The following is a 23842-nucleotide window of genomic DNA, read 5'->3' on the forward strand; positions in this document are numbered from 1 at the left end:
AGCAGCGAGCAGGGTCAAGAGCTTGGGGGTACTATTGGAGCCTTCACTGACGATGGAGGCTCAGATAGCAGCCACTGCCAAGTCCGCATTCTTTCATCTTAGGCGGGCGAGGCAATTGGCCCCCTTCCTGGAACGCGACAACCTAACAACAGTGATTCTTGCTACAGTCACCTCGAGGTTGGACTACTGTAATGCCCTCTACATGGGGCTACCCTTGTGCCGGACCCGGAAACTGCAGTTAGTGCAGAACGCCACTGCCCGGCTGTTATTAGGGCTCCCAAGATGGGAGCACATACGGTCGGAGCTCCGGGACCTGCACTGGCTGTCAGTAACATTCCGAGTCCAGTACAAGGTGTTGGTCATTACCTTTAAAGCCCTATATGGCCTAGGACCTGCCTACCTTAGGGACCGTCTCTCCCCACACGTTCCCCAGAGAGTACTACGATCGGGTTCACAAAACCTGCTGGTAATCCCCGGGCCAAAGGAGGCCAGTCTAAAATCCACCAGGGATCGGGCCTTCTCAATAACGGCACCTTACTGGTGGAACCAGCTGCCAGAGGAGGTGCGGGCCCTGCGGGACCTAGGGCAGTTCCGCAGGGCCTGTAAGACAGCCCTCTTCCAGCAGGCCTATAACATCTGACAATGAGAATATCTTCCGGATGGAACAAAAATGTATCTACAGACTTCTGGTTTTATTCTTATTCTGTTTTATTAATTATGCTTTTAACTTATTTGTAAATGTTTTTAAACTGAAGTTATGTAAATTACAATGTTGTAAGCCGCCCTGAGACACTTCGGTGAGAAGGGCGGGATATAAGTATAAATATAAATAAATAAATAAATCTTGAATAATTCAACTTGCCATTTTGTGGGCACTCTGGGAACATTAATGCAATATTTTTAGATAATTAATCATAATGTTAAAGTGTGTAATTATAATGGGGTAGCTGAAAATACAGTTTTGATATCCATAAATTTGCAGAGATACTTACCTTAGAGATGACTTGTGCCATTTTCTGGTTCTGACATGAAGTCTGTTGTATTTGTGTGCTGCAGTTAGAATATCATTTTATATAGATTTACACAAGCAAAAGCAACCTTCTCTAGAAGAAAACGGTGCAGGAAAACAAACCCCTGTTGGAACTTTGAGAGCCAGTTTAGTGTAGTGGTTAAGTGTGTGGACTCTTATCTGGAAGAACCGGGTTTGATTCCCCACTCCTCCACTTGCACCTGCTGGAATGGCCTTGGGTCAGCCATAGCTATCGCAGGAGTTGTCCTTGAAAGGGCAGCTGCTGTGAGAGCCCTCTCAGTCACACCCACCTTACAGGGTGTCTGTTGTGGGGGGAGAAGATATAGGAGATTGTAAGCTACTCTGAGTCTCTGATTCAGAGAGAGGGGGGGTATAAATCTTCAGTCTTCTTTTGTGCCTCGTGTGTTGTCGGATTTAAAGTTTTTATTAGTTTTGAAAAAGAACAAGGGAACAGGGAAAAGGGGAAATAGAAAGAAAATGTTACAGTTGATAATACAATATTAGACCATTCTGCATGAAAGTGAATCCATAACATAGAATATTCCCACGTATAATGTAGTCCATTATACCTTTTTAAGTTGTATAACTTATTATAAAAATTGTAAGTCCTCATATAAACCATCAATCCGTCTCTATTAGATTATACTTCTGCTGTTTATAGCGTTTTATAATGTATAATATAGGAACTAGAGATCGAAATTCACACCATTAAGTCTTAAGTATCTAACTACACATATAACTTTTCCCAGTATTTCTTTGCTTCTTCGTCAGATTTCCCCACAAGCAACTGGAATAAATAGTCCATCTCTGCTGCTTCCATTATTTTCCCAATCAAATCTGATTTCGTAGGAACCTCTTGAAGTTTCCATTTCTGTGCAAGTAGAATTCTAGCTGCTGTGTTAATATGAGCCAATAGATGTCTTGTCTCCTTTGTATAGTCACTAGGATATATGTTCAGTAAAAATAGTTCTGGTTTGAATTGAATCTGTGTCTTCAAAATTCTCTGCAAGAGTTCATGAACCATCTTCAAAAAGTCTTTTACCACCTCACACGTCCACCACATATGATAAAACGACCCCGCATGCTTTGTACACTTCCAATACTTATTAGACATGTTAGAGTACATTTAAGAAAGTTCCTGAGGGGTTACATACTATCTATAAAACATTTTATACAAATTTTCTTTAAAAGCTTCTGACCTGCTTAGTTTGATGTTGGATTTCCATAACCTCTCCCATTCCTCTAACAAAATATTACAGCCCACATTTTTAGCCCACAGGACAATATAGTCCTTTACAATCTCATCTTGCATCTTCATCTGAAGTAGGTATGAATATAAATTCAAAATCAGTTTCTCTTGAGGGCCCAAAAAGATTTTATCAAATGGGTATTGATCCAAATTAAAGCCTACTGTCTTGTCCTTGGCGTATCTAGATTCTATTTGTGTTCTCAACCACCAACTCATTTTAATATGAATACCCTCTAGTTCTTCCTTGGACTTCAGATGATTATCTTTTTTCAGCAGATCTTCATATTTATAGCTCTGATTTGGTTTTATAAGATTTGACGGTGTAAAAGCTTCCACCAGAGACACCCATCTTGGAATTTTCTGATAGATTCTCAGTTTTAACCATGTCCATGTGTGGTACAAGGATTTCCGAAGCCAATGAGTTTTAAAGTAAGAATGTCCATCTAATCTTTGGTACCACAAATACACATGCCAGCCCAGGGTAAGATCATGCCCCTCTAACAGTAACTGTCTTCTATCATTCCATATTGCCCAGTCTCTCACTCAAGACAGTACTGAGGCTTTGTAATACAGTTGCCAATCTGGAAGGCCCAGATCCGCTCTTTTTTTAGCATCTTGTAGTGTTTTTAATTAAATTCTAGGTTTTTTCTTATGCCAAATATACTCAGATACCATTTTGTTCAAATCTTGAAAAAACACATTGGTTAGAAGTGCCAGGATAGTTTGGAAAAATAGCAGCCTTGGCAAGATATTCATTTTTATTGAAGCTTTTCTTTCCATTAGTGATATATTCAGGTCTTGTCATTTTCCCAAGTCCTTCTTAATCTCTTTAAGCAGTTTATCATAGTTGTCCATATTTAAATCACTATACTTATTTGAAATGCATATACCCAGGTGTTTCACTTTTTTCTCAAACGAAAATCCTGATTTTTGCTGGAAAAGACCAATTTGATCTGTTGTCATATTCTTTGTCAAAAATTTTGTTTTGGCATCGTTTATCTTCAAGCCTGCCCAATAGCCAAATTGATTGATCCTGTTTGTCAGATATTCAATTAAGTCTACTGGTTGCTCTAATATGAAGACCAAGTCATCTGCAAAGGCTCTCAATTTGTATTGTTGACCCTTAATCAATGCTCCTTTAATATTTGAATCTTCTCTTATTTGATTATTCAATATCTCTAAACACAAGATGAAAAGAAGTGGTGATAGCGGACATCCTTGTCTGAATAAAAATTGCCTTTCTGAATAAAAATTGATTCTGTTAATTCACCATTCTCCATCACCATCTCCATTCTCCATTTGGAAAGAATATATTGATTGTATCACCCTCAAAAAGTTGTCACCACATTCCATACCTTTCAGTTGCTATACCCTAAATTGTTGACACACATTATCATAGGCCTTCTCTGCATCCAAGCAGATTAATGCCAATTGCTTCTCTGGGTGGCTCTCATAGTACTCCATTATATTACATATTGTTCTGACATTATCCTTCAGGTGTCTTCTTGGAAATAATTCTGCATGATCTTGATGTATGATGACCGACAAAACTTTCTTTAAATGCTGTGCCAATATTGAGGCAAAGATTTTATAGTCCACATTCAAAAGAGAGATTAGCCTAAAGTTTATGTCTTTCAGATCCACTCCCTCTTTTGGTATTAAAGATATTGTAGCTTCCTGCCAGGAATTTCATATTTCAGATTATTTTTGAATTGTTTCTAAAAGATGTTTAAAAGGTAGCAATAAACAATCTTCTAAAGCTTTATAAAATTCTGCAGGTAGACCATCCGGACCAGGAGATTTGCCATTCTTTTGCGATGCTATTGCCTCTCCCACTTCTCTTCTTGTTATTGGCTCATTCAAAACTTTCCGTTGTTCATCTGTAAATTCGTTAAGGTTGTTCTGATTAAGATATTGTTTTAAATCTTCCTTCTGAATTTGTTTGGTTTCATATAGCTTCTTATAAAATTGTTCTACAATCTGAGATATCGCCTGTCTTTGAAATTTTTCTTTGTTGTTTTCATCTCTCAGCACCATTATTGTTCTTCTCGCACTTTCTTTTCTCAGTCTATATGCCAACCATCTTCGCAGGTTTATTATCATGTTCAAAATAGTTTTGTCTGGCGAAACTCAATTTCCTCTCCACTTCTTCTGCAAGTAATGTTAAGTTGATGTTGTATTCCTTGAATTTTATCTTGATATTCCTGCTTTGAAGGTAGAGCCTTTAAATTCTTTTCAGCTTTTCCTACTTGCATCATCAATTTTTAAAAATGTTCCGCCTTTCCCCCCCTTTTCTTGGCATTAAATCATATTGTTAACCCTCTAAAATATGCTTTCGCGGTGTCCCATATGATTTGAGCCATCACATCTTGGGTTGTATTCAGTTTAAAAAAGGATTCCAATTCTATTTTAGCTTCTTGGAGAAAATTTTTATCTTTTAAAATTTGTGTATTCAATCTCCAGATTCTTCTCACTTGAGGTCCCTTGAATTTAATACTGGATTATGATCTGATATCACTCTTGGTTGAATTTCAACCTCTACTATATCTTTGATCAGATCAGTAGAGAGCCAGCACATATTGATTCTTGACCAGAATTGATGACTAGAAGAATAATACGTAAAATCTCTCAACTTTGGGTATCTTGTTCGCCAAGCATCAACAAGATCCAATTCTTCTACTAGTTTCAAAAAACTTATTGGAAGTTGTGGTGCTTTAGTTTTGGTACGTTTATGTGTTTTCCTATCCAATTTGTCAAAAACTGCATTAAAGTCTCCTACAACACAACATTTTGAACAATCCAAATTGACCAGCTTAAGGTGTAAATTATTTTAAAAAAATTTCTTGGTGATCATTAGCGCATAGATATTTGCCAGTAATTTTTTTTTTTTTACTTTCAGTAGTAATTTCCACTAGTAAAATTCTTCCATCTTCTGAGGCAAATCGTAATTGCGGGTTAAATTTGTCCTTTATATAGGTTGCCACACCCCTTTTCTTTTTAGTCAAATCTGATGCCGCAAATAGATTGCCAAGTTTTTTATTTTTCAGAAAATGTTGGTCCTTTATCAAAGTATGAGTTTCTTGCAAGCAAATTATATCAGTCTCCAGTTTGGCCAAATATTTGAAGATATTATATGAAATATTTGAAGATATTATATGAAATATTTGAAGATATTATATGAAATATTTGAAGATATTATATGAAATATTTGAAGATAATTATATGAAATTATTGAAAGAAATCAAAGTACAATTTAAAAAATTGGAAGAATCTACAATTGTCGTTTATGGGAAGGAGAATTAAGTCCGTTTACGTTAATCAAAACTATTGACGCCATTAGGGATTCTTCTTATCACTTTCCTTTTTATCTTTTTTGGTCTGGAGCCTTGTGCCTCTTGTGTTGTCAATCCACTCTTCCTACTCTATTAGACTGCATTGTTTCTGTAAAAAGCTTAATCATCTTTAGTTGCTTTTGCCTTAAGAATGGTTCTGCACGCTTGTTTGCTATCCGTCCAGTTTTATCGGTGGAAATCTGAATTGGAAAGAGTTGTGAGCCACCCACTGGTTTCTTGGATCTTAATAAAAGTATCTCTCTGCCACTTCTTTAGGAAAGAGATATGAGCTAAACTATGTTTACTTGGATCTCCAACTGCCTGCTTAAATAGGGTTGCCAGGTCTGTGTTGGAAAATACCAGGAGACTTTGGGGGCTGGATCTGGGAAAGGATGGGGTTTAAGGAGAGGAGGGGCCTAAGCATGGTACAATGCCATAGAGTCCACCTTTCAAAGCTGCCATTTTCTACAGGGGAACTGAGCTCTGCCAGCTAGAGATCAGTTGTAAAAGCAGGAGATCTCCAAGTCTCACCTGGAGGCTGGCAACCCTAAAACAAGCTATAGGTATTGGAGGATCTGAAAATAAATCATATTTACTACAATTTTCCAACACATCTTGGTCTGGAAAGTATGGTGGGGGAGTTAAATCATTTTTTTTTTAAATCTAGGTTGCTTTGTCTGCTTTTATTAGTGCTCTAATGGTACAAATTTTGCATTTATTACAGAGGATCACCCGACAGGGATGGAACTGTAAGTATTTAATCAAATTAAGTTGTTATTAGTACAACATTAATGCTGTTTGATGAAAAATGCTGCCCCATCCTGTGAATTGTCATAAGCCATTCTTAACCCTTTGCCCTATTTCTATTTTAATACACTAATTATCAGTTACAATATACGGTAACTTCTGATTGTGAAATACCTGCTTAAATCCAGAGTTTTATTCCATTTTAATCTGGGTTTTGTTATTAATTGGCCAAAGGATGGCAATGAATTGTTATATGAATGTATTGATATTTCATATATAAAATAACTACAGTGAGCTAAGACAATAAAATATACGTACACTTTAAAATTAATATATGAAATTTTAATTAAATTAACACCAGAAATAATTTGAAAAAAGGACAATTTTACTATAGAAATAGAAATAGGATGAGGGTTGCTCCTGAGTTACTGTTGCTTTTATTTATGATTTTAGGTTTCTATATCTTCTAGAAATGGACTTTAGAAGGAAATGTATCTGTTCAGCTATTAGACTTTAAATTTGCAATGAAGAATGTTGGGTTCAGCTGTAGATTTCACTTAGTTTTAAGTTGATTCTTGGTTTTAAATCTTCTGCTTTAAATTCAGTTGTGTTGATTCTAATGAAAATTGGAGCGGTTTTTTTAAAAAACCAAATGTTCTTCACCAGATATTCAGCAATGGAATGGAGACCCAAGCAACCATTTTCTCTACCAAAATTACAAGAACTAAAATGTTTAAGGGCCTTTCCAGATGGTCATGTTCACACAATAAATGAGCAGTGGTTACATTACTCAGGATCCAGGTGTCTTCCTTCAAGAGAATGCATATGTGCCTGGATTGTCGCATTTTCTCAGCATGTGTCTTGTTTCTGGGAAAATGTGGTTCCTTCCCTGCTAGCATGTACCTTGCCATTGTGAATCCTGCGCAGAACGTATTGAGTCTATGCTATGCTTTCAGATAGAACAGGTGGTGGTATTAGTGATAAGTAACATCATTCTCTCCACCATGCAGAATTGTGTGCATTTCTATTTTTAATTGGTTCAGAAGATAAATGTTCCCTCCCTGTAAGATTCCAGTGTAGGAAATTTGTCTGCAACATAGTGGCAAACGACAGCAAGACTGCTGTTTCCTCCTGTGGTAGTGCTGTACTGTTTTGTAACCCCTTTTGTGGGTTTTTTTGCTTTTATTTAATTATTCAAGGACTACGTTCTTTTCCTCTCCAGCACACCCATCCCCACAGGTTTTTTTTTAAAGACTGAAAATCTGTCCTTTGTACAGAAATATTGCATCTCCTTTCATACACGCCCCCACCCCAATTTTATTTATTTGGAGATGACACCATTCGGACCCGTTACATGGGATGGAGTATCATGCTACTGGTGCTAGACTGGGGTAGCCTAAATCTGGCCCTTAAAATAAAATCTAGGGGAGATTATCTTCTGGAAAGGCCCTTTTAAGTACTATAACTGGTTTTTCCCCTGCTTCTTATCCAAGATCCTTAAACCCAAATTCTAAACATTTTTCTTGCAGTAAATAGTATTAATTCAAAAGTAATGAATTTTCAAGCAAATGTGCTTATGATCATTGCTGTAGATTTGAAAGAGCCTGCATCCACTTGCCTTTTTTTTTGTACCCCTCTGCATTCTGTCAAGTGGTTTTTATTTTAAAAGACAGACCACATTGGGAACTCTGATCTTTGAGTGCTGCTTTGGTCAAGGCTCTGTTCAGGAGAAAACAAAACAGCTGTGGACCTTGTGACTTTGCAAAGTTTTGAACAATTTTTTTTTCTGCATTACTAACCTCATTTTTCTTAGTTGTTTCTTTTTAAGGGCATACTGGTCTTTCTTTGGTCAGTGAATCTGATTCTTCAGTCCCTGCATCACTCATCCTGAATCCCTTCCAAACCCCGGTCTGTATTGCAGACTGGAGGAATAACAGTCTGGTAATCAGTATAACCAGCCATTAATGCTCCCCTGTATTAATCCTATTCAGTCTAAACAAGGAAACAGGAAAGGTTTTTTTTTTTTTAAAAAAAAAAGACATGCCCCTGTTTTCTATTTCTGCTTTTTGTGTTTTGTCACAACTAATATTTTAAAAAGCCACCCTGTTCCACAAACTGTAAAGGCTGTATAGCTCTCATGTACTTCTGTTCAGTAATATCTCGGCCCCTACCAAAACTTCCCAAACAACCCAAACATAAGGGTATCACCATTTAATAAAGGCAGTGGTGCAGGAGGTGACAAGTGTGGCTTTTGTCTGTCATTACCTCCCAGACCCTTCCTCTGTGCTGTTGCTGAGATCCAAAGTAAGATCCAACAGCACTGGCAGTGCAGTTGGGGCTAGGCTTGTCAGCACTGCCTTAGCAAACGCTGGGAGGTTTTAAGGGTGGTGCCTAAGGTGGGTGGAGTTTGGGGAGGATGTGATGTCTCTTTCAAGTGATGCTCTTGAAATTTCCCCTAATTGTGAAATTCCCAAAACTTTGCTATGGAGGCCATTTTCCTGCCATTTTCTCTCTCACTCTCCAGTCTCTCAAGGGTAGGGGATTAGGGCAGAGGTCGGGGGGAGAATGGCAAACCCATTGAGGGGGAGATTGGCAAACCTAGCTGGAGCTCACATTCCTCCTGCATCCTAGCTGCCACAGGAACAGACAGGAGGCATAGCCCTGCTTTTTTCCTCCCCAACTTGTACCTATCCTGCCTGGGAGGAAGGTGAGCTCCAGTAACACTTTGGAGATCATCTTTCTTTCAGCTGCCAGTGGTGCAGATGGGGGCATTGAAAATAGACTGCCCCCCTTCACCAATCTGGACCTGACTGAAATACTGAAAGATCTGGAGCAGAATGAGGATGTCAGCTGTGCTTTTGCTGTACTCCCTCAAGCCCCAGGTGTTAACTGGGACATGATTGCATGTTCTCCTTGTCTTTTGTTTGCAGCCAGCATCTTTCTCTATCTTAAGTTCTTTCTCATATAAAAATGCTAAATTGCATTTCAAGGGGTTCTCATTTGCTGTCCAAAGATAGCTGATCTTTGTTAATGTATCTCATATTACTAGTTACATTGTGCTTCCTCAAACTATATATTTCACATATTACCATGTTCATTTAAAGACCCATCTCTTCTTTTCCAAATGCAGTTGCTGGGCCACCCATTTTGAGAAGCAGAAACAGTTCAGGGAAAGATTATCTTTATGATTCTTTCCTCACATGGCTTTTTCCTGCTTAAAAATGCCATCCCCAATGACTTAGGGTTGCCAGATTAAACCTTTGCAGATGATGCTATAAGGAAATGATTCTAAAATACATGGAATAATATATCTTGTAAAGATTTTTTTTAAGTAAGAACAACTTATGAAATAAGGAATACACACTTTGAATGATCAAGTCTCTCTTCTTCTGAACAGAGTCTTCTCCAGTGCTCCCACATGAACAGTGCAGTCCTAAACAGAGTTATGCCCTTCTTACGCCTTTAACCTCAATGGGCTTAAAGTAACTCTATTTAAGAGTCCACTGCAGGTCTGTCAGCAGCTGCATTAAATTTGACAAATTAAAAGTGCATCGCAAGCTTGCTTACTCCATGTAATTCATTTCATGTGTTTAAAAAAATTCAAACCACCCAATACCTTAACCCTTTTTCTATAAAAACGAAAATCCATTCCAGCCACCCAGCCCTCATCCTCATGAGCCACCTTCCAATAACAAACCAGAGTGTGCACAGGAAGGAGGAAAAACTGTTTCGGTAAGGACACAAATAATGGTTTAAAGTATCTAGGGGGTTGGTTGAAATAGTGTGTAAGCCTATTGGAATTCTTTATGCCAACTTAATACAAGACAAGACATATATTTGATTATACATTACTTATTTCAGTGTGTTTTTTATTCTTAAGGCTACAAGAGGATGCCATCTATCTATATTTTTTCATTGTGATTACTGTATGCTTATAAATAAGTTTAGTTCCTTATTAGTGAATACTTCTCCTGTAACTCATTAGAATTTCCTTTGACTCATTGAAATCCATGAAAATAGGAGCAAGCAGAAATGAAAGTGGATTGCTTTGACATGTGCCAAAAAGGAGTCTTTCTTAACATTTTTACCTTAGATCCTTTTTCTTGGAGAACCCAGGGCTTGGGGCCTTTTGCATGCTCTACTACGATTCTTTAGCACTGAGTTATGGTGACAGAGATTGTCACTTGCCCAGGGTCACTCAGTAAAATATATGGTTGAACAGGGATTTCTTCCCTCTAGTCCAGCACTTTTAGCTACTTAGATTTTTAACCATTTAAAAGGGCAATACCTAGTTTTCTTCTCCAGAAAGGAATTGCCAGTGTTTGAACATTTATGAAACTGTTTTCCAAACCTGAGCAGGGATTACTGTGTCATAAAGCTGATTATTCTAGATGGAGGACATCTTTATGAAAGCTGTCTGCTATGCTTCATTTCCAAATCCTTATGATATCTTACAAGTGAATGGTAATGTTCTTCTCCTTTAAAATAAAACTTACAATTTTTTAACAATGTATTGCAGAAGAGAACAAATGGTGCTCCAAATGGGTTTTATTCAGAGATAGACTGGGAAAGATATGTAAGTAAAGAATTTCACTCTTGGTACTCATGTAGTCTGTGAGATTTCTGATAATCTAGATGTTTGTGTGTGTGTTTTTTTTATTTTGGCATTCATAGCGATTCTTGATGGTACTTTGGACTTTTAATACATTATATCCTAACAGCACACAGTATAACCAGTATAACCAGTACATTACAGTTGACCTATGTAGAAATATATTTTCCCCAAGGGTAGTCTCTATCTGCCCATGGTATTGGCACATTTGGGAAATCAGCAATTAAAGTAACAATACTGTAATGTGACACTAAATAATTAAATAAATAAACAGTAATGTGCTTCAAAATATAAAATGTTCAATAGAAAAATATGTTAACAATATGTACAATAGAATTAACAAATTGAGAATAAAATTTAGCATGCAATATATAACAAAGTCAGAAAAAAAATCAGTCCTCAATAATGAAATAATTGTAGAACATCCAAGGAAATTTTTTAAAAGTCAGGAAGTCAGAGTGTTGGTAAAAAAAATTAAGCAATTGGTTTATGTAAATTTATTGCATTGTTTCCATATAATTTTATGGAATTTTTATCTCATTTTCAATTGTGGCTTCCTGTAGGAATGAATTATACAGACCGTACAAATTATATCACTTAATTCTGAGAATAACCTCTAACTACAAATGCAAATACTATCTTCAGGAGGGTAAGAATAATATATTTAAGAATATTTTCTTCCTTTAAAATGGTATCAGTACAACAAATTATATTATATGGCATTTTCTTCCAGTTCACTGATTAAGGTGACTGAAACAAGATAGCTTATATCCCAGAATTTCTCATGTGATTCTTCTTGATTCTTTTGAAGATTTTTGCACTCACCTTGTTTTTGAGGGTTGATTTCCTGGCTTGTTTTTTATTTCCTTGGATGTTCTATAATTATTTCATTATTGAGGACTGTTTTTTTTTCCTGACTTTGTTGTATATTGTATGCAGAATTTTTTTTCAATTTGTTACTCTAATTGCTACATATTGTTAACATTTTTTCTATTGCACTTACCAAATAATGAATTATACATTTTATATATAAAAGCAGACCTAAGTCAGTAGGAGCTCACAGGAGCACAGCTCCTGAACCTTTCTGAAAGTTCCACCTCCTCCTTCTGAGAGAGGAGAGTTCCACCTCCTTGTCCATTGAATAGTATGTGCAGCTTCATAACAATCCCTGGATGAGCTCCACCACCTATTTTTCTATAAAATGACCCCTATATAAAAGCAGATTAATATTTATTTATTTAATTATGGGTAGCCTAATCCTAACATACACGACACCTGGCTGTGGCGCAAGTCCAGTGCCTCTTGCCGAGTCCCTTAGGGGATTGGCACACTCAGGCATAGGGCAGGGGGGGAGAAGAGGCATAAGGTGGCTGCAGGTTGGGCAGTCGCCATGGCAACCCCACTGGAGCCTGTGGGCGAGGCAGACGCAGGAGGAGGGGAGAGCCAGCCCAGGTTCCCTGGATTGGCCAGGTGCTGTGGCAGATGACAGTCAGGGGTGGGAAGAGGCAGCCTTGAAGAGGCTGCTGACTTCCCCCACCCCGCCCCGACAGAAAGCTGAGGCAATCATGGCCAGATGGCCACAGCCAAGGGAGAGAAGTCCCACCAATGCGACGAGGAGAAAGGAGTGTTGCTGGGCATGTGCTAGAGAGACAGAGAAGCTTGGTGCACTGCCATGGTGGGGGCAGGGAAAGGGAAGGGAAGTGTGGCCCTGCCCACCATCAGAGATTCGTGCCAATGGCAAGCAGGTGAGAGAAGTCATGAGCACCCCCCCCCCCAGCCATACACAGCCAGGGAAAACATAGGGCAGGAGTCTGCAATCAGGGAAACCAGGCAAAATGTGCGTCCAGGAAAGAGGAGGCAGAATCGTGGCATGTCCAAGTCCCAGAGGACAGCGCTGCCCAGCACAAACACAGAGTCTTACCACCACCAGCACCCCCCCGCTTGCAGGGAACCCTGGCCTCTTTGGCAGAGGTGCCTGGCGCATGCCCTCTCCCCCGCACTTCCCTTTTCTCTGTGCCATGGGATGAGGGGGGGAAGAACCTCTGGGCTACCCTGTCCACTCTTTTGCAGACGTGGCTCATAGATTCGGCCCCTCCCCATGAAGCATGCGACCCCGCCCTCCCACCCACTGGCAGAGGAAACACTTCACATGGCACACTTGGGAGGGGGTGAGGCAGAGGGAATGTACAGCAGACACCACGCACTCAAGACAAAGAGCGGCATATCTCAAGACTTTATTCGTCAGGAACTGGGTGCAACAGTTTCCTAGGAACATCTGGGACAGTCTTGCCAGGTGAGAGGGGTGCGAAGCTTCACTCTGAGAGGAGGGTGGGAACAGCTAACAGAGAAGAAGGAGGAGGAAGCACCCCACAGGGAAGCTTCTCTGTTCCATTCCCAACTGCAAAACAGAAACAGATCAAGAGCACTGAAGGGGAGGCAGCTGCAGCATGCACACGTGTTGTGCTAAGGGGCAGTCCCTGACCCACCTCCCCACAGGCATCGAGGGAGCTGCCAGACCCCCCAACCCCTGCCAGGGGTGGCAATGAGGCATAGGACAGACCAAGGGGGAGCCTCCAGCAACATGCGGGGGCTGCAGCAAGCGTCCCTGCCTGGGCTTGCAGCCAGGGTCCAGTGCCGAAGATGCTGTCACTGTGAACAAGGTGGGGGAGATGAGTTTGGAGCACACACTCACACTTACCCATTGGTGCGCGACCGGCTCAGCATGTCAAAACTTTAGGCACCTATTTGGACTTAGAAATAAGAGGTTAGCCACAGAGGAGAGACCTCGCTCCCCTCCTCTAAAGCCTGCCCTATACTGTCTAAGCAAATTCGCTGTGCATTTTCACCAAAGTGCCCCCCCTCACTCTGTCTGCGGGGCAGAGAACTCCCCGGTAGACTAGCTCTACCTGAAGTGTGTGTGGGGCAGAATCGGCAGCCTTTGTAGGAGAGGGGGGGCTGTGATTGGGTGCTGGGGAGGGGGCTTGCCCCATCCTGAGCTTGCGGGGATTGGTGCGCCATTTAGTCAGCTCCCTGAGAGGTTCTGAGGCTGCGCCAGGAGTATCGGGAACCTTTATTTTTGGGAAACATGGATGTCTATGGGATCCACCATGATTTACCTTGTTGTAACTTTACACCTCTCGCAGGGGGCGTGCTTGGGCTGAGAGGTCTTAGGAAGCCACCTAACACCAGCCACGCTCCTAGGCCTGCCCCCTCAGGCGCAGGCGTACCTTCCTACACCCCAGTTGTGCCACTGGCTAGGTGGGGCTGCGCTCCACTTGCGGCCTGGGACGGACGCACGCTGTGGCGGGCACAGACTGGAGTAAGTCCCATTTGCACTGGCAGGGAAGTGGTTAGAGTGGCATACCTCCCATTCCCACTGGCGTAGCTGTAAGTCTGCATCCAAAGCACTTTCAGCCCCCCCTTAGGATTGCTCTCTTACATTACAGTATTGTTACTTTAATTGCTGATTAAGTGAAACTGGCAGTTCAATTATTTGAGAAAAATAGTGAATTCATGTGTCTCATTGTTGTAGATATATGAAGTGGCATTTTATCTTGGAATTTATTTTGTATCCTCATGTTAATTAGATTCTGTAAAACTACTGTAGATGAAACAAAAAAAGCTTATAGCTATGATCATTTTTCAGTATAAGGAAAAGTTTGTACCTGTGCACCCTTTCTCCAACAACACTGGCTAGTGATTGCTGCCATCATGGCTACCATCATGTGCATTAAATGCCTTTACCGACTGCCACTGGCAGCTGGGAGCATGGATGGCAGACCATTCCAGTCAAAAGATGTAGAATGACATGGCAGGGGAGTGGTGCAAGCTGGGGTCAACAGCACTGGGCTCCACCAGAAGGCCTGGGACCTGGATGCTGCCCCACCTCAGGATGTGCTAATGCCATCCTTGGCTCCATTACCCATGTGCCACTCAGTCCTATCACTGTCCTTCTGCACTCCTTTCTTGCTCATTTTGTTGGCATAAAAACACTGCAGGTGATAATCCTGCTGGTCTCACTGCAGCCCAGCAATAAGCTAGAGCTTCTCACTGCTATTTGGGAGGTGACACCAAACTCCACACCCCCATCCAGTATGAAGGCTCTGCCTATAGCCAGCCCGATATATCCTCCTTATGTTGGAATCAAGGGTGAGGTGCTATGGCTTAAAAAGGAAAACCACACAAGAAAGAGCACGGCATTCTGCTGAAGCTTTCTGAAGCTTTAGACACCTATTTGGACTTGGAGATAAGAGGTTAGCCACAGAGGAGAGACCTTGCTCCCCTCCTCTAAAGCTTGTCCTATACTGTCTAAGCAAATTCGCTTCCAAATAAAGAAAAGGCATGCTGTATTCAACCTGACCAAAAATCTCTGTGTGGAAATAGTCTGAGAATACACAACTGGAGCAATCCATTTACATTCCAGTCAACAGGGACCAATCTGTTGTATTATGTATTAAGGGAGCCAATGTGATAAATCAATCATTGTCATATTTTACAGGTAAGTAATCAGGAGGGTTTAGAAAAAAGCATTCTCACAGAGAATCAGTTTATTCTTCTTTGGCAAAGGAAATGTGTGCAAATATGTATGCAGCCTTTTAATTTATTTATTTCTTGTTTTATCCCATCTCTCCCCCAGCAACTAGGGCTCTGGGCAGTTAACAAGATAAATACTAAACATAAAATAAAATACAAATATTCTGTAAAACAATTTAATACAGTAACACTCTGGCACATGTTTGATATCACTGATGTAAAGACTATTGGGACAGGTTTTCTGATCAGGAGCCTTTATTTATAAGAGATATATCCCTATGGGGTGTTTGATTAGGGACCTTTATTTATAAGATATATACCCCTATTTTCCCATTCTTATTGAAAGAGCCAAAACAGCTAACCACATAGATGAACACCATTGGCAATGAAAACAAATTCCTTGGCTGACTGCCATAGGGATCTGCACTTAGATATAACTGAGCCAAATAGTTTCAGGATTTTTCAGGATACCAAAAAGTGGGTTCTAAAAGTCCTGGAAACATTCAGAATTAACTGGAACTATCAGGACCTGGTGTTTACAGGCTCTTAGGACTGTTTTTCCTCCCTATCTCCCCCCCCCCCCCGCCCCATATTTCTGTATCTCCACGGGCTTGGTATTGTTCAGAGGCCCATAAAGTTGGACCCCTTGGTCAAATTGACTTGAAATGTGGGGGTTATTTAATGGGCAGGAATCGGTAATTCCTCTGCAATTTTGGAGTCATTACCTTCAAAAACACCCCCTCCCAGCCTCTGGAAAGTTTCCCCATGGGGAATAATGGAGCCGAAAAATATTGGGAACCTCCCTCCCCCCCCAAAAAGAAACCCAGATCAAAATACTATATTGATATTTGGAAAATGGGAACACTGATATTTTTCAGCTCCAATATGTGTGTGTGTGTGATGTAGGATAGACTAAGCCATGATGATCAGAATCCAAGTCATAATGCTTTATTAGCAAATGTACTTTTTATTGGATTGTACGTGGGGAATAATGGATGAAGAAAGGGATATGACTATTTTAACCTTTGTAAGTAATTTAATTTCTTTACTGTGTTTGCTATACTAGAATTCACCTGAGCTTGATGAAGAAGGCTACAGCATCAGACCAGAAGAACCTGGCTATATCCTTTATTGTCAGTTCTGTGTCTCTGAGTTTTCAAACTCTCAAACAGTTGTGGAAAGGCTTGCCAATTCCAACTTGGGATACTCATGGAGATTTGGTGGGGTGAGGGGTGCCTGTTGAGAGTGGGGCTTGGGTAAGGGAGGGACTTCAGGGAGGTGTTCTGGATTTGAATTGCCGGGGGGGGGGCGGTTTACCACCCTCTGGGACTGGATTGCAAGGGGACCGGGCAGAATGTCAGCCTCTGGGACTTGATTGCAGAGTGGCTGACTGGATTACTACACCCTGGGAAAATTGGCAGGGAAAATGTTAGATTGCTAGCCTCTGGGACTGGATTGTCCAGAACAACCCAGAACACCTGTGCCAGTCCCAGGGGCTGGCAATCTGCCCTTCCCCCAGCAATCCCATTACTGGACACTTGAAGGTTGTGTTGACTTTCCTGGAAGATCCATTCCAGATTTTTATTGCCAAGTCAATTGGCAATCTTGTCTCCCATTATATCCAATGGGCAATCCAGTCTCTCCCATTGTTTCCTATGGGTAATCTTGCATTCGTTTTAGTATGTCTCCCACGACTCTACTTTTCTTTACCGCGGGACTACTTTTCCTGCACAATCGCAACGCATGCAGAAAGTATGCTCGGTTTACCAGGCAGTTGACAGAGTTTTCTATCTCACATCCACTCATGGATTGATTTAACTTCTGGTTGAGGATTGGGCAGGAACCAGTTCTGCGCTTACAACAACCTAGTAACGAAGGAGCGTTCAAACATGCAAAGTCTGCTCTTGAGTCATCAGGAGTGCTCTTGATCCAAATTTAAATCACTATCAAAAAACTCCAGGTTCAAGTCAAGGCAATGTGGGACCCGGACGAGTCACCCACCATTCCCAGATGCTGACGTTTGGACGCCCTCATAAAATCCGACATGCATCCATGCACATGTCTGACCCCAGCCTCTGAGTAGTAATTCAGTGAAAAGTTAAGATTTGGGAAGGACAGATTTGGAGAAGCAGAGCAGAACATTTCATACGTTGCTTGGTCTAGAAGTCTTAATGTGGCTGAAGGAGTTCCAAAGTTGTGTGTGTGTGTGTGTGTGTGTGTGTGTGTGTGTGAGCAGGGCAGGGTCCAGATGGAGCAAGGGTTCTGTCAAGTAATTTCAGTGATGGAAGATCAATCCTTCGGGGTCAGATTAAACCCAATCTCTCTCTTGCTGGTATGCTGTTTTTGTCCTATTTTCCATTGGGTATTTATTATTGGAGCCAAATCCTATTGGTGCCATTTTTAGAAACTTAACATTCTTGCTTTGATAGGGAGAAAGTTACAATCCTGGCTGTTATAGATTCATTTGCAAGGCTCATATTTGGTCCCTAAAGTCTCGGGCAGCCCAATACAGACATAAGTGGTGGCCGGCCATGGTGTAACTGCCACATTGCTAGTAGTCTTCCTGAGGACTTCGGCATGCTGGAGCTTGCTGTGAGGGAAATGGTAAATTGCCATGGCAATGCCCTGGCATAGGCACGCAAGGGAGGTGAAGGAAGCTGGAGGGGAGGACCAGCCCACCCCCCATTGGTCAATCCTTGCACATGCACCATGGCTCATGACAGTCAGGGATGGGGAGAGGTGACCCTGGAGAGGCTGATTGCCATTTCCAACCCGTCCCCAAACAGAGAATGCAGCCAATGATGGGCAGACCATCAAAGGCAAAGGAGAGATGTCCCACCAACACAAGGAGGGAACAGGAGTGAGGCTGGGCACGAGAAGCCTAGTGGAGGGGGGACAGGCCCATAGGGGACCACGGAGAGGACGTCAATCCCCTCACACCCTCCCGCTGTCAGAGACTCTGCCAATGGGAGGCAGATGGGCAGAGCCATGCACAGACAAGCAGGAAGTACCAAGTGTAGGAGTTTGCTGTCATAGACAGCAGTTGGAATGTGTGTCTGAGAGTGAGCAGCCCACTAGCAGACCCCCCCCCACTCAGAGACCCCCTGTGTTGCCCTGATGTTCTCTGCCATGTGCACAGAACACCTCCCCCAGGGGCTGCAGAATTCAGAGTACGAGTTCATCAGCCTCAGAACTTAGAGTCCACTTCATCAGCCCCCCCCCTTGTGCCCTGCGCACAACAGTCCTGTGGGGTCGGGTAGGCTGTCAGCCCGGGCAGGCTGAGGGATGACACCCCCCTCCCCTGTCCAGCCACATGGGGGCAGCATGGCGGCTCATAGACCGCTCCCCCCCAAGAACCAAGTCTGCCCACGCTCCCAGGCATTCCCTCGGAGAGGTCACTGACAGGGGGGCGGGCTGCCCAGAGAATGTGCAGCAGATGCCAAGCAGGAGAGACAACAGAGGGCACAGCTCAGACTTTATTTTTCCGGAACAGACTGCAACAATTGCCCTGGTGCTTCCTGGGCAGTCTCGGCGTGGGCGGGGCTCCATTCAGAGCAGCAGGCAGAAACAGCTGAGGGAGTGGAGGGGGGGTGGAGCGACACAAGTGGAAGCCTCTCTGTTGGATTCCCACCTGCAAAACAGAGACGGAGATCAAGAGCACCTGCAGGGGTGCAGGGGAGTTCATCAGCCTCAGAACTCAGAGTCCACTTCAACAGCCCCCCCCCCCCTTTGTGCCCTGCGCACAACAGTCCTGTGGGGGGTGGAGAAAGTAGAGAAAGAGGTACTTTTCTCCCTTTCTCACAATACAAGAACTCATGGGCATTCGATGAAATTGCTGAGCAGACAGGTTAAAACGGATAAAAGGAAGTACCTCTTCACCAAAGGGTGATTAACATGTGGAATTCACTGCCACAGGAGGTGGTGGCGGCCACAAGCATGGCCACCTTCAAGAGGGGTTTAGATAAAAATATGGAGCAGAGGTCCATCAGTGGCTATTAGCCACAGTGTGTGTGTGTGTGTGTGTGTATATATATATATATATATATATATATATATATATGAAATTTTTGGCCACTGTGTGACACAGAGTGTTGGACTGGATGGGCCATTGGCCTGATCCAACATGGCTTCTCTTATGTTCTTAGGGGTGGCAGCTGGAGGAGGAGGCTGTGTTTCAGCTGGACGCTCTCTTAAAGGGACAGTCTCTTACCCACCTCCCCGCATCGGGGTGGCTGCCATACACACACACAAGCCCTGCCAGGGGTTGGGAACACAGCAGAGGACAGACCAAGGGAAGGGAGCAGGCAGCAGCACACGGGAGCAAGGTCAGCAAATGCCCCCTGCCAGAGCCCACTGCCTGGTTCAAGTGCAAGAGACGCTTGCACACCACCCGGTCTAGAGCAAGGGGAGAAGGACAGCGGGGGCGCACAGTTGAACTTACCCAGCCATGAGCAACAGTCCTCGCATACAGAGCCTCCGGGAGCTGGGAATCTGTGGAGGCCTGGAAAGAGCAGTTAGCCCCAGGGAGAGACCTCGCTCTCCCCCTAGCAAGTCAAAGATATTGTCAAAGCAACCGTGCAGTGAAAACCAACGTGCATGCCTGCCTGTCCCTTGCTCTAAGTTTGCATGGCGGGGAGCTCACTGGCCGAGTTTCACGCCATGCACGTCTATCCCTAACAACTGAGTTGCGGGAGGTCAGAGCGGAAGTATTTCTAGGGGGGGCGCCGATTGGCTGCTGGGAAAGGGGCTCGCCAGCCTGAGGCATGAGGGGATTGGTGAGGCAATTACACCACTCCCTAAGGGGTGTGAGAGCTCCCACAGCGGCGGTGGCCTTTGTTTTCAGTTTCAAAGAGTGCCTTTGGGGCACGCCGCCAGTTTTGCAGATGTAACTTTGTGCCTCTCGAGGGGGGGGGCGTGTCATGGCCCAAACTACTCAGGGAGCCACCTAAGCCTGGCTGTGCCCCCAACTCCACCCCCTCCTGTGCCTGAGCACCGTGCTCCACCTCATCTCTGCCAGTGCTCAGGTGCAGCCCTCAGGCATCGTCGCTCTCAAGCGGAACGATTCTGGGGCGGCCCCAAACACATGTAACTCCCCTCCACTGTGGTGGCGTTGGCCATATGTTGGCGCAGCTGGTACTTGTGCCCGCATAGCAGATCATCTGCTCCCAAAAGACTTTAACTCCCCCCCCCACCTTAGGATTGTGCTGTAAAAGTCCCTGAACTGTAACAAAGTTCTTTTTTTAGAGTCCTCAAAATGACATTAAAAAAAATTAATGTAAATTTTTATGATTTTCAGTATAATTTTTTAGGCAAGTTGCAGCAGTTCAGGCCCAAAATTAGTAAGTGTCAACCTTTTGTCCCAGGTATGATGTTAAACTGCTTCTTCAGGACCCTTTCCACTTGTTAAATTTTTAATGTTGTGCCTTGTAATCTTTCCTCTTTGGCTGGCATTTCTTCCATTTTTATAAATAAAAATTAGCCATACCCCATCCAGGGTCAAATAAAAAACCCTTATTTTTTGTTATTTAATATAGCTAAAATAATGAATTAAAATGTAAAAGCTGTTACAGTTAAAAGACAAGTTAAAAAATCAACTTTTCAGAAAGTGGAGAGGGAAACGGGGATTTGCCATCTTAAACTTGATTCTCACTAACAGGGATGAACTGGTTGACAAGGCGAAACAGTGAGGAGGATTAGTGACCATGTAATATTGGAATTTACAGTCAGACTAACCTTATCTCTCTCTTTTTTAAGAAAGTTACTACCAGGCTGAATCATGGGAATGCTGTAGACATAGTTTATCTTGATTTCCGTAAGGCTTCTGATAAGGTTCCACATACTATTCTTGTTGAGAAGTTGGTAAAATGTGATTTGGATCCTGTTACTGTTAAGCGAATTTGTAACTGGTTGATGGATGGATTGCAGCTATGCTTGTGATTGCAGCTTGTGAGTGCTTGGAGAGGAGTGACTAGTAGAAGAAGAAGAATTGCAGATTTATACCCTGCCCTGCTCCCTGAATCAGAGACTTAGAGTGGCTTACAATCTCCTATGTCTTCTCCCCCCACAGCAGATAACCTGTGAGGTGGGTGAGGCTAAGAGGGCTCTCACAGCAGCTGCCCTTTCAAGGACAAGTCCTGGGATAGCTATGGCTAACCCAAGGCCATTCCAGCAGGTGCAAGTGGAGGAGTGGGGAATCAAACCTGGTTCTCCCAGATAAGAGTCCGCAGACTTAACCACTACACCAAAGTGGAGTGCCTCAAGGATCTGTCCTGGTACCTGTTTTGTTTAATATTTTATCAACGATTTGGATGAAGGAATAGAGGGAATGCTTATTAATGCTCTGCAGATGAGAATTGGGAAGGGTAGCAAATAGTAGAAAATAGAGTGAGGATACAGGATGATCTTGACAGGTTGGAAAACTGGACTAAGACAAATAAAATGAACTTTAACGGGGATAAATGTAAAGTTCTGCATTTTGGTAGGTAGGTAGGAAATATCCAATGCATAATTATAGGATGGGAGAGACTTGTTTGGCAGTAGTATGTGCAAAAAGGATCTAGAAGTCTTAGTGGACTGTACACTGAACATGTATCAGCAGTGTGATGCTAAAAAATGGCTAAAAAGGCAGATTCATTTTTGAGCTGTATCAACAGAAGTATAGTGTCTAGATCACATGAGGTGACGGCATTGCTTTACTCTGCTCTGGTTATTATATGTACCTAGAGTGCTGTGTTCAGTTTTGGGCACCAGAATTTGAGAAGGATATAGACAACTGGAACACATCCAGAGGAGGGCAATGAAGATGGTGAGGGGTCTGGAAACCGTGTCCTATAAGGAAAGGTTGAAGGAGCTGGGTATGTTTAGCCTGGAGAGGGGACAATTGAGAGGTGATATGATCACCTTCTTCAAGTATTTGAAGGGTTGTCATTTAGAGGATGGTGCAGAGTTGTTTTCTGTTGCCCCAGAACATCAGACCAGAACCAACAGGTTTTCCAATTTAAAGTTTATAGAATTGTTAAATCTTAACTGATATAACAAACATAACAAACATAGGGGTTTCATTCCAAGCATTACAAACAATTAGTGTATGAGATCAACATATGTATTTATAAACCAACATTCAAACAAAATTATAAAGGAAGTTACATATTAGTATAATGATGACTCCATCTTTATCAAATTTACATTTTAGGTTTCCTGAATAGTTAATGAAAAGCTAATGATCCTTATTCTAATATCAGTGTTTAAAATACTGATAAGGAATAGAATAAACACATTTTTGTAATACTGATAACCAGGGGTGGCCAACGGTAGCTCTCCAGATGTTTTTTGCCTACAACTCCCATCAGCCCCAGCCAGCATGGCCAATGGCTGGAGCTGATGGGAGTTGTAGGCAAAAAAATATCTGGAGGGCTACCGTTGGCCACCTCTGCTGATAAGGAATAGAATAAACATATTTATGTAACAACCATATATTATAATCTGATCGATTTGGTAGAACATTGTTAGATTTAAGATAAACAATAACTGGATCCCAATAGTATTGCATATAGTTAGTTGTCGATAATAAAGAGTTTCCTAAAAAGAATACATTTTGAGTAATTTGAGACATAATGAAAATTTCCCAAATTCTATCGTACCACATTTCTAGTGTAAGTTTAGCTGAATCTTTCCAGCAGGAGGCAATGGTATGTCTGGCAGCTGCTATTAGCTGGGAAATAATATCTCTCTTGGATTTTAGCATCAAGCTATCTGACCAGTGATCTAAAAGCAGAAATTCAGGTCTAAAAGGAATGTTCACCCCTGTCCACTCTACAATTCATTTTTAAAAACAATTTTATTGGTAACATATGGTAATAAATCTATATCTTACATCTTTTTAAAAAACTTATTTTATCTACCCCATATATTACTTTCTACCCACCCCTCCCCCCGTTACTTGACCCCCCGCTGGTGTTATTTACTTAAAATGCAAATATTTAAAGGTACCCTTAACTATTAAAAAAAAACATTTATATTCCTCTTCTTTTTAAAACTTAATCATTATCAAAGATTGTCCAATGTCCTTTTATTTTCCACTCTTTTTCCACATATCTTCTAAACTTTTTCCATTCCGTCTTAAAAACTTCTAAATCATAGTCTCTTAATATTCTTGTTAATTTGTCCATTTCATTCCATGTCATAACTTTTATAATCCAATGCCATTTCTCTGGTATTTTTTCTTGCTTCCACAACTGCGCATACAATGTCCTAGCGGCTGAGAGCAAGTACCAGATTAAAGTTCTATCTTCTTTTGGAAATTTTTCCATTTGTAGTCCCAACAGAAAAGTCTCTGCAAC

The 23842-nt window shown here is 42.0% G+C and overlaps 1 protein-coding gene across 1 annotated transcript in view; it reads left to right on the forward strand.

Moving 5' to 3' along the window:
- SGIP1 (SH3GL interacting endocytic adaptor 1) overlaps positions 1-23842 on the forward strand; it is a 289970-nt gene that overhangs the window by 81795 nt on the left and 184333 nt on the right. The window contains exons 3-6 of the mRNA XM_060231972.1: positions 6336-6360; positions 10013-10090; positions 10878-10934; positions 16570-16624. Coding sequence (XP_060087955.1) covers positions 6336-6360; positions 10013-10090; positions 10878-10934; positions 16570-16624 — 215 coding nt within the window. The remainder of the gene's footprint in view (positions 1-6335; positions 6361-10012; positions 10091-10877; positions 10935-16569; positions 16625-23842) is intronic.

This window comes from Heteronotia binoei, chromosome 2 (assembly GCF_032191835.1).
Source record: "Heteronotia binoei isolate CCM8104 ecotype False Entrance Well chromosome 2, APGP_CSIRO_Hbin_v1, whole genome shotgun sequence".
In the NCBI taxonomy this organism is placed as follows: Eukaryota; Metazoa; Chordata; class Lepidosauria; order Squamata; family Gekkonidae; genus Heteronotia; species Heteronotia binoei.